The sequence below is a fragment of the Rhopalosiphum padi genome, chromosome 2 (assembly GCF_020882245.1).
Source record: "Rhopalosiphum padi isolate XX-2018 chromosome 2, ASM2088224v1, whole genome shotgun sequence".
Lineage (NCBI taxonomy): Eukaryota > Metazoa > Arthropoda > Insecta > Hemiptera > Aphididae > Rhopalosiphum > Rhopalosiphum padi.
Genome location: NC_083598.1, coordinates 85,720,256 through 85,733,441, shown reverse-complemented (window position 1 = coordinate 85,733,441; position 13,186 = coordinate 85,720,256). Strand labels below are relative to the sequence as shown.

General features: G+C 24.8%; 1 protein-coding gene across 1 annotated transcript in view; it reads left to right on the top strand.

Annotated features, from left to right (window-relative positions):
- LOC132921390 (uncharacterized) overlaps nucleotides 1-13,186 on the top strand; it is a 127,038-nt gene that overhangs the window by 95,284 nt on the left and 18,568 nt on the right. Inside the window, 1 exon segment of the mRNA XM_060984395.1 lies at nucleotides 1,094-1,233. Coding sequence (XP_060840378.1) covers nucleotides 1,094-1,233 — 140 coding nt within the window.

Genomic DNA, 13,186 nt, shown 5'->3' with positions numbered 1-13,186 from the left:
CAAACATCAATAAAATAAAGATAAAACAACTAAGCGTACAATAAGTAAAACGCAAAATAACGATGATAGAAAAAGATGAAATTTAATATTAAACAAAATGCACTAGAGCCTAGTGATTAGATTATAGGTAGTTAAAAATGTCAATTATAAAATATGTAAAAAAAAATAATTTATGATAAAAAAAAAAATATCAAAATTTACTGTATAATTCTTATAACTTTATTATACTACGTTATTTAAAAAAAAAAGTTACACTTTCTAGTGTTGAGTAGTAACGTAATGCAAAAGTAACGCGTTACTTAATTCCGTTAGAATTGTTCCAAGTACCTACCTCTAAAAAAATATAATTTAAATTACTTTTGATAAGTACATATTAAATCTGAAAATGGAACACGTTGCTGTTTTGAATATAGAGAATCAAAACATCGGAAATATCTATCATGACTAGGTTATGTAATAATAAATATTTTTTAACTCTTCAAACTTCGGTTTTAAATATACTCATCTATAATATATATTATATATATATTATATTATTATTTGCCATGTTTTTTGTTTAGTTTTAAACATTTACTAATTAATAAATATTTTATCGTTGACATTTTTAGCTAAAATATGGCATTATAAGATATTTTAGCCATTTTAAACACTCGCTGTCTTGTGTTCTAGCTATTATGTGCTAAGCCGTTTTGTCGTCTCAATTTTGACGTTCATTATTTTGGTCTCGTGGTTTTGACGTGATACCAACAACTAATAGGTTAATAAAGAAAAAAACTTAACACACCTGTGCTGTATTATAGTATAATATGTGATGAATAATGCCAAACACTTAAACGTGAAGCTTTTGTAAAACACGTATTTATAAACTTTTTGTAAAAATGAAAAAAACAATGTAGGTTCATTGCATATGATCAATTACGTATTAAAAAAAATGTAAAAAAAAGTCACATCTCGTGTAAAGGAGTTCAATGCATTGTATCCACTATACGCGCTGCTTTTATAAACCACTATTATTATGGTTATCCTTTTCACAACCACTGAAGAAATACTTTGACCGTGTTTTATATATATATATATATTTTTTTTTTTTTAGCTCCGCGATTCAGGTTGTCCTTTTTTAACAGACAAAGGACAATTGAGGGTACAAGTCGAATGGGAAGAAAGCTATTTACTGTTCCAAGCCACATACCATAAATATGACGACGTCAGTAGAACTCACAACTATCAGATGAGGTAATTTTACTATAGCGTTATAATAAATATTTCGTTTTACGTAATATGTTTTATAGTTAGTGAAATTATTATTTTGATGATTCTTGTGTATTTATTTAAAATTAAACAGATGCCTTTATTTACTTAGACCCAAACTAGGAAAATACTCAAAACCAAAATTCAGATTCATAATATAATCTTTTGCTTAAAGCCCGTATTATGGTGTTCTTTGATCTTCTGAAATTCAAAATCCACCATGAAAATATGACCAACTATACTAAGGTATAAGGTCAATACCCAGCCCATATCACCGAAAACCCCGAGACTTAATTATTTAATTATTTAAACACTTATCACGAAACATGACTCCCCTTATTAAACTCACGCTAAAGTGCCGTCACTAGATGATTCGCTCTTCTCACCAATAAGCTCCGTTATATAATATCTATTATGCTTATTATTCTATATACATGATTATATATTATATAATTTTCTAAATTAAAAAAATGTATATGTATAATATATACATACATACTATATTTTATAGTCTCTAAAGGCTTAAGTGTTAAACACTTTAATAGTAGGTACAATGCATGTATTATGTACATAATAATGTACTCAGCCAAATTGTACATTATAACATGTATGTAAATTTAAAAAAACATCGCTAGAAATACTACGAGATACAATTTAATATAGAGATGAATGTGTGGTGTAAATGTTGTTACAGATAATCTTTATATTGTTGTTGTATTGATATTTATACAATTTAGAATGGCAATAAATACGTAATCACCGCTATGTCAAATTCAATAATCTGTACGTTATGTTTTCGGGTTTGGTATAGGTTTGTTATTTATTTTAAACTACATTTTCACGGAAATTGAAGATATTGTAGTTATTACTTATTGCAATTTTCTTCGATTAATTTCGATTGATGTAAAAGTGTATAATTATGGTATCATCGTATGCTGGACTTAATGTATATAAAAAAAAATGACGGCATTTGAAAATATAAAATATAAATCTGCCAAATAATTTAGTTCATTTCAACGTCACATTTAATAAATAAATTATTAAAATCAAACAAAAATCAAACATAATTTAAATTAGTTTTTGTAGTTAAGTATTTAATTTGTTTTTAAGTACAATTATATATTATATATTATCAAGGCTCAGGGGATGTAAGTTCTAACTTAATTACTTAATAAGAGTCGTAAATCAATCGACTTAAAACATGCCGTGTTTATCTTTGTAGACAATTATTATGTATAATGGTACTGTATAAGTGCCTATGTTAATTGTTGTGCATTTAGTGTTTTCGATATTGCCGGGTAAAACAGTCGTAACTAATATTGTTGTTTAAATTATTACGTATTATTATACCGTTATTATTTTCGTTAACACGTCATAGTAATATCGTGTACGTTAGACAAACTAATATTACGAGTAAAATATGTCTAGTTTTATAATACAATTATAGTCGATACGTATTTAAATAAACATAATTCTATGTATGTTAAGCGTTAACAGATCGGATATAATTTAACTGAGACGTATAATCTGATTATAAATAAACATGTACACAAGTAATACATCAAATTCAATACATTTTGAACAATAACGTTTTCAAAGATAGTAGGTACGTGCGGATTATATTTGAAGAATTGAAAATTTACACTACTCCAACAACATTTTGATTACGCGTAGGCATTATCTACTCAAAATCCAATATTAAAAATGTCCTTATATATCTTTACGAATAGTATTGTTGTCAAGCCGTACACCAACTGTAGTTGACATTTATATGTGCGTGTTTGTCAATAATACGACCGAGGGATTCTTCACACAAAACAGATTAATATCCATCAACCCATTCAACCCCCAAGTGACGCACACTATCGGCTTAATGCATACTATTTTCGAACGAAATGCCAAAAACCATACACAAAAGAATTATTGAAAATATTAAAAATATCATTTAAACATCGATATCATTAGAACAGCGGTAAAAAGTTTGCTAAGTATATATTTACGCGTATGGTTCGGAATATTAAAATCCAATGCAATTTGATTATAATATTTATTATGTCAGTTTGAAAATCATAAAAAGCTTAACAAAATAAATCATCTTTATTTTTTTCAAGTACGAACATTTAAGTATAAAATTTTAAATTGGCCTAATATGATAATTTTATCATGGTGTCCTGTAATAAATTTGTAATACACGTCTTAGCACTTTTGTTATCATTAAAATAAGAGATTATAAGCAAATATGTTAATACTTACCGATCTATTTTCCAATCGGAAATAGTTTAAAGTTTGTATGTAAAAAAATTCAAATTTGTATCTAATTATATATATATATGTAAATTATTTTTGATGTGTTAAGGATTTAACATTGAAGGTACCAAATATGTTTGATCTATTATAATACATATCGTTTATCTTCTTAGCTCTCTAAATGTACTTTTCTCTGACATTATTATCACTAGTAGACAAGTCAGGCACCTGCATTTCATAAAAAATATGTTATCAAATTTTAATCCAAAAAACACCAAATACTCATCATTCATCACATTGTCTAAAAAAAAAAAAGTTGTATTAACGTCCAATTACGCTAGCTATAATTTTGTCTGTCATTAGCACTATTATTCTATTCCGTTTCACAATTCAATAATTGGCAAACATCGATTATTTCACCACTTAAGTCGCCGCCTGCAGAAAACGATTCAAAATCGTTTTAACGTATCCTATTGTACGATATCCACCAAAAAAGTCTCGTAAAATTAAACCACACAGATGTATGGTTTTAAAAATGGTACATGCTCATTAAATATGTTTTTAAATTCCTCTAATTTAAATGCGTATGCAGTATGGTACGAAAATAAACCGACTCACTATAATTAATACAAAATGTGCGCACAAAAACCACATTTGATATGCTTATGATGATGTGTACAGGTAAACTAAACAACTAAGTTAGTGAAGAGTTATGATCGAGCACGGAATTGTTTATCTTTCAAGCATGTCCTTTCCATAAGAAGATGTCTCGTGATAGACACACGCATGAACAAAGTACGCGTTCATAGTATACTTTATTAAAACTTCACACAGTTGATTCACTGTTCGTCCGTAAGTCTTCATTCCACTCACGACTGAACAAAAATATCAGTTTATATCGTACGAATATACGGTCCGTATTATAAGCTACCAGATATGTGGAAAAACGACTCAGTATTACTAAATATATTTATTTTTAACTATAATCTACATATTTTTTTTATATCTATTTTCAAAGTTAGTTTAACATAACATTAAAATTTATTTATTCACCTGAATTAAAGCAATAAAACGTAGTATAGCTTTTTCCTCTTTATAAATCATAAGAATAGCTTTTTTTCAACCCTATCCATGACAACAGTCTTAGACGACCAAAAATATGTTGTGCGTATAATTTGGAAAAAAATTACTCCATTAACAGATCTTTTTGTATTATGATTTGTTCTTTTTTTAACTACATCACATGATAATAATTTGAAAAAAATACTGAAAAATTGATTAAGACTAATAAGACTATATAAAAAAATTTGGTTGTTTATATTTATTTTATTTTTTTTTACTTGCACACCTCATAAATTGTAAAAAAAAAAACTCAATTACATCAATAATAATTATAAAAGTTTATATGGGTAATAAAAATGTGGCAGGTAGTTATTATTGAGTTTATATCTGTAATAAATAACAATACTAGTTTTTCGACTCTTTTATACAAATATTTATGTAGTTTAATATACATAATATACGTACATGTAAATTATGACTTATCAATAAGCTATATCATATTTACTTCGATTATTTTAATTAATCGAAGTAAATTAAATATAATATATCCAATCTTCAATCCAAAAGTCTCTATTAATCAATTATATATATTAAAAAATGTAGAAGAAATAATAAAGAAATAACATTGTTCTATATTATAATAGAAATAATTTGGAATGTCACTCAAACTATGAAATTTTACTTTACATATATAAATACATATAAATAGTCAATTTTTATTCAAATACATTATTGTACAATGTCTTTTACTTTTCTTTTAATTGTTATTAAATAAATGAAAATTAGAAAGTTAAAGAAACCACATTTTTTACGGTCTAAAAACAATTGTTTTAATATGTCGTAACATAAAATAAATGTTATATACGTAGAAATGTAATTCATAAAAACAACCTTAATTTTAAACACAACATTTACTATATTAATTAAACTCATTATAAACATTTCATAAAATATTTTACTATTGCACCTGTTAAGTATGAACAACAAAGAAACACTAAAATACAGCAAAACTAAAAAGAAAATCCTTTATTTATCTTGACATAATATGTAACAATAGGACAATGCTTCGTAAAATACATTAAATTAAGAAAGTCTGTAAAGTAGTGATATGTAATATGACTAGTTTAAAATTTAAAAAAAGAACAACTCAGTGTTGTTTTTTTAATAAACTTAAATAGATTATTTCCTAGCAAAAATAAATTTAACTTTTATGGAATTGTTTATAGATATGGATTGATTGTATATATCCTAAACGTATTTTTTCAGACGTTTTTATCGTTACAAATATTGTTAGATTAAATATTTTTATTATATTTTTTTTTACGGTTGACATATATTCAAAAAGAAGTTTTATTTTTGAAGTGAATATTCTTCTTAAATTTCAACAAATATTTTAATGTATTAAAAATTAAAAAAAAAAAATAGAAATAGAAATCCAACAGTAATTTCCGATTATAAAAGTCAAATAAATTAATTGTATACTAGTGAATATAAACTTTATACTTACACTATGATATACAAAACTACGTTTACAGCGAAATCGATATATTGTTTAGTACTTTATTATTATAATAAAATGACTTACTCCGAGATAACATATTTTATTAGCTACAATTAATCAAGAATATAACGTATTAAAGTGTAATATATTACGTTAATCAAAATATTTACTGACGTTATTGTCTTTTTGACACATGATAATATTCATTACAATTAATAATAATTATTATGTAAGCTGATAGCTATAGTTGAATAAATAATGTATGACTTTTGCAAAATAATTTTGGATGATATTGATATCATGCACATTACTATAAAGTATAAATTACAAGGATTCTAACTGAAGCACTCACTGAAAGTTAATCCACAGTGGACATACAAAACAAACTTCGGTTAGGTGATCAATCTTAAAGAGGATATACTTAGTACTTAAAAATGTAATAAAATAAAATATCGGCTAATTTATTAAATTACACACATGTATGTGGCTTACCAATTTAAATTACACTATTTGATTTTAACTGTGTTATGGCTTAAAACTTTTAAAGGTCTATGTTTGTGAAGACAAACGGTACTTTGTTATTTATTCGTTTAAATTTGTTTTTAACATATATTTTCCAAACATAATATTTAAGCGCCTTCACTTAGCTAAAAATCATATATAAAACGATTCAAAACTATAATATCATTGTAATGTTAACTGAATAAAAAAACAAAATCATGATAATATTAGTCATTAAAATGAAAAAAACTACTTTGTTTATTATTCAGAGGAAAGTAATATTTACATGAAATTAAAACCAAGTTTTGCTTATAATTTTCAAATTAACAAAATACATTAGCTTGTTTTTGGTCCATGCAGATAACTTTAAAAATAAATTAACAATTATATAGTCAATGAACAATTTAAGCCTAAGTGCCTATGCGTTATTAATATCAATTATCATTGTATCTTTGCTCATTAGTACTTAACTTCTATTACTTTTAATTTTGTGTTACGTGATAAAAAAAAATTGTTTTTAAATCGTAAAAACTTTTTTTCTTTGATTTTCTAATTTTTATATATTTAATAACACAGAAAACCTCTCTGTAACAAAACCTCTATTAAATGGAATCCTTTTTATAGCGGAAAATGACAATAGCTCCGGTTCAAATAATATATTATGAAATTGAACTCTCTTAGATGGAACCTATACAAAACAGAACATTTTTTCACAAAATGTTCGCGACCCAATTATTAAAAATACTCTCTGTAAGACGGTAACAGTAAAATTATTTAAAGATACATTACATTCGTATAGGTTCATATATTTGGTAACTAGGTTATTTAAATTTTACCATTATCTGAAATATCGTTCGATTATATCGCTTCACGATTATCATAGTGATTTTATTTATTACTAATAAGCAAGTAGACATATTATAGTATAGCAAAAGTTATATTTGTAATGACCTACAGCAACATTTTATAAATTTGAACGGTTTAGTCATCTGTTTTTTAACTGTTTATATCATTTAGTACCTGAACGTGCAGTACTTGCGTACCTATGTTTTATCGTTTGTTTTCGTACTGATTTTACTCGCTATATGCCATGTAAAGCTCTGGCTTTATCCGATAAAGTTAAATTTATCAACTTGAAAGTGAAAGAAAAACTAAGTATGATTGTACTATATTTAAATGTAGAAAAATTCAAATTTACAATGTGATAAAAAAATTAAAAAAACATTATGGATGAATAGAAAAAACTCGAAAAAGATAAAAAAAAAAAGATCAAAAAAAATGAAAAAATTGACCAAAAGTTGTATTAATAGTTTATCGGCGTTCAGTTAAAAAAATTGACAATATCCGGTCGACTTTTACAAAAAAAAGGTATGAAATCAACTGAAAAAATAAATATCAAAAATTTGAAGGTTTTGAACGGTTGGTTGAAAATATTAAAAGAAAAGGTATGATATTGTTTGGAAACAAGTCAGTTTTGAGGCAAACGACGTTAATGAAAAAACTGTGGAAGATCACACTTTAAACCAAAAATCTCGAGACTCATCGTTGGATATGAAAGAAAAAACGTGTACAATGCAGACGAATCAGGTTTTTTTTAGTGGTATGTATTCCAACCTAGTCATTAGTACTAAAGAGCGAGTCATGTGCTGGAGGAAAAAAGCAAAGAATTGCTTAACGGTGCTTACGTGCGTTAGTATGGCTGGGAAATTAGAAAGCCCTTAGTTATTGACAAGTTTCAAAAACCATGGTGTCTTAAGAACACCACATGACATTTTTTTTTATTAACTGTCATGTGAAAATTTAATAAAAAAGAAAGCTTAGACGAAAACTGAGATAATGGAGCAATGGTGGTGTTATTTGAACGCAAATATGCAATCATAGAATATAAATGAACCAAATCAACTGAATAAACCAATAGATCAAGGAGTGATTTACACGTTCGAGTCTTGGTATTGCAAGTATTTGCTAAAATCATTGATATGCAAGCTAGATAATTTCTCTTCAGCCCGTCAGTTTGCCAGTGCAATAAGTGTCTTGGATGCAGTCAACTGGATAGCGTTGGCTTGCGACAATGTGAAACCTGAATGTGTGCAAAACTGTTTTCGTAAAGCTGGGTTTCTTCAAATGGAGAAACCAATATAGATTTACCGGAAAACGCTTTGAAATAAATAAATGAAGAGTGTCTTATAGCCAATGCTGATATATAAGATTTCATTACATTTTATACTAAATTAGTGAGACACCAGACATACGATTGGGGGTCTTTTTTCTTAGAAGAAGAAATTAAAATCGTAGAAAACGATGATAATGATGACAGCGAAATCAGCGATGAGCAAAAAAAGATTTTAAAACCGCAATCTCGTGTCTAGAAGAATCGTAAAAGTTTTCAATCACAATTTAAAATTCAAATTTATTAGAACTAACAATAAAAACACGAAGGTGTGTGGAACGTACTGTCTTTAATCACAAAAAACAGTCAAAAATTACAAACTATTTTTTTTTAATTATAAAAAAGTAGTATGCAATATTATTATGTTCTTGTGTTCTTTTTAGTTCTCATTTTTAATATTTTAGTACATAATATGTATTTCACACAAAGCACACACCTAAATATTAATCTATATATTATAATCTTGAAGAAGAAATTTACGTGGTATGAATATTTTAATAAAATATATTTTTTTTAACACATGTGCATTTTTTAAACTTAAGTTGTTTTCTACCTTTCTTTTGTTAGTCGCGAGCGATTCCGTTATAGAAACGTTTTTCTATCATAAACATGTATAGGTACATGACATTATACAATATTACTTTTGAACTAATGTATTTGAATGCAAGTTGGATATTTATTTGTGTATGTGTGTGTAAATTATAATCTTTACATTTAAATCAGTTTAGTGCTATTCCTTATTATTTCAAAAACCATAATAATACTAACAATTTCTATTGTATAAATTATTTTTTTGTAGATCCCTTTTAAGATTTTCTTATTTAATTGTTGATTTATATTTAAAAATAAGAATAATCATGTCAACTAACATTTTAAGCACAAAATATATTATTTTCACAATTCTTATCACCATGCAAAACGTAACATGTATCAGAACTATTATATGTTTTTTGCATCGACTTTATACTAAGTATAAATTCAACGGTTTTTTGTGAAAATGTATAAGATTATCGTATGGATCTGTTAACAAAACCATGGTTATTTGACTGTCAATAATTTATTGATATTAAATTATTGTTATTAGTAGTAGTATTATGATTATTATATCAATAATACATTAAAGTTTAAATATTTTTTCTTTTAACCATAATCATAGTTCTTAAAATAGCTAGATACATGATTACACATACAAATTATGTATGTGCTTGATATTGTTTTTATGCATTAGTCTCAAACAATCAACAAATCTTTTGCCTGGAGCATAAAACCTATTTTATATCTCAAATTTCTTTGTCATTATTTTAGGAAAAACCGAGATTAAAGTAAAGAATTTTACTTACACAAGATTTATGGATGTACCAACAAAAATTATTCTTGTCTTACGTTCTTTTTTTTTTCATCCCACATAGTAAATAAATGTTTTTTTTTTTTTTTTTAATTTATTAATGGAAATCTCGAAGCTTTGTATTCTTTAAACTTTTTGTATTTTTTGGATCGTGTTTAAGAATAGTATGCACTCACTATTTGTTTACGTAGTAAATTTGATCCTCATACATATATATTATATATGTTGGGATTATTTTGTTTTTTAAACAATTTAATTTACATTATATGAGTAAGCTATCACCATTAACTAATATTTTTTAAAAGATTCTTATCAGTGTATATGTAGTATTTTTTGACACATTTTTATAAGTTGATCATTTTATGATAAATAATATATAAAATTTGTAAAATATGTTTGTAAAAAACTTAAAAAAAATTTCTACTATTATTTTAAATGTAATACTTATTGACTGAATGAAAAGAAGAATTAATAAACCAACTTAAAATAAAGTTTATACTAATTACATAAGCGTGTTTTTACTATATATTTTTTCTATTACACTTGTATGGTTATATGAAGTGCTAAAAGGTTTTGTGTAGTAAAAGGTGCCTTTAAATATTGAATATCAATTCTAAAATGAATAGCGTTTTAAACGATTTGATTTTTTCTTTGTCTTAGTGAAACTAACGATGTGCTTTTTAAATGGTTGATGATATTAAAACAAGTGTAGTATTTACGTGTTCTGGGAATCTTGTAATTATAAAAGTTTTATTTCAAATTGTTCATGAACTTAAACAGTATCTCCTAAATTAAGTGTACCAATTAAATGTTGTTACAATTTTTAAACATTTTATATTTATAGTAATGAAAAGTTTACATTACACATATATTTTTCATATAGGAATTTATTTCCCAATTTTAATAAGTAATTGATTTACTTACAATTAAATATAAAACATTTTAATTTTTTTATGTACCATCTAATTAAATGTAGATTATTAAATTATTATTTAAATTATTAGCTAAATCCATGAAATTCACAGGTATCCAATATCATCTAATATATTCAAGACTAATAATGTTTAAACAGTTTCAAATTGTAAACAAAAAAGATTATTTCATTTACCATCATGTTTAAAATATATTTATTTATCATGTTTGCAACAAAATTTGTTATTATTATTATATTTACAACATAAACCAGCTTAATTATTTATTATTGTAACACGTTATTCTTTTCTTTTTATTATACCAAAGAACTGAAATAAAAATTTATCGGAAACAATTTATTCATAGAAAAACATAATTTTAAACTCTTTATAACACGTTCAATGTTATAGGTATTCTATCGAAAACATACGAGTATTTGAAGAAAAATAAAAATATAAACTGAAAGTAGAAGACGTCAGACAATATTTTAAAACCGAGACACAACAGAAAAATGTCGTAGTTAATAACCTATTAAGCTGCAATTCTTGTATTTACTTGGATTATAATGTAATGAGAATAATAAATAGCTTAGAAGACAATAAATAAATCCCAAGTTATACCTTAGCAAATGTGCTATGTAAAAAAATGTTAAAGTAAAAAGATTAAATTTACTTTGTTCTTCTGTTAACGTCAATCTAGTATTAATATTTAATAAGCTAAAAAATCCAACCTACTAAATAATATTTTTGCAATGATCATAGAATATGTAAAATGTACCATATAACGTTTTGATGTTATAATTAGGGTTTGGATTTTATATTTCCCCTTTAATACAAAAAAAAAATTTCCATTAAAAATTAATTTATGACCTATAAAATCTCAAAAAAAACGTACTTCAAAAAGTTTTTTGATACGACTGAATTGTTAATACACATTAATATTTTTTTGACAAAAATATAATAAGTTTATCTAAATGATGATGGTAAGTATACATTTAATCATGTATAATAAACCATGTGTTATTATTAATGCATTTATATTTTTTATTACAGTAATTAATAACTGTATGGCCAATTTAAAAATGAATTGTCTTCGTTTATTGGTTTCAAAATATGAAACATATTATAATTGATTGTAGTAACTTCTACTGTAGTGGTTTTTAATAGTAAGACTATCTATTAAATTTAACAGTCCCCTTTCCATTCTCTAAATGTCAACATTAAATTAGAAAATACATTTTCTCCTCCCTTAACATTATATTTATTTAATGGTTAAATACAAATCTGATAAATATTATCAATTTAAAATGTTTCTCTTCAATATACAACCAATCAGTTTGAAACTTGTATTACATTTTACCACTGAATAAACCTTAATAATAACGTATATTTTCTTTCCTTTTACTCGGGAAATATTATTTTCACGGACGGAGTAAGCTTTATGCACTAAAAATGTATTCTTAAATAACGGTTACATAACTTATATAGAATTATAATCAAAGACTTTTTTATAACCACTAATGTATATAACATATAAATGAAATATATTAAAATAACATTTATGAAATTGAATATCAATAATATAGATATTATATCTAAATATATATATATATACATACAAAAACACATCCACAGTTCATATTTAAGTACATACATACCAAGCCCGTATTATTAATGTGTAGAATATTGTTACAATTGATACTTATGCCAAATGCATATTGAAAAATATAAGTCAATTACATAAGTACCAAGCAATTTTTTTAATAAAATCGTTAAATTTTGATCCGATTTATTACATTAAATAAATTATTTCTTTCTATTGTATTAAATTAAATACTAATGAGTTTTAATATGAATATAATCGAGCTTATTCAAAATTTAACAGTAATATTGAAATTATTTTTGTAAATTATTGTATAAAACGCCACATCTAAAATGAAACTATTCTGGAATACTATTAAATTTCTATCTTTATTCATCTGAAATGATGATTTTTTTTATTTCTGAAAACATGTATATCCGTAGTCACTAACAAGTATTAATAGTATGATTGACATAATATATATATTTTTTTTTTAAATAAAAAATATAACTTTCAAAATAAAGTTTAAAAATTTAAATATGAATGTTATTTTGTTAGGCTGTTGTCAGTTTGGTCAATATAAATTGAGCAATAAATAAAGACATAATTTGGTATACAC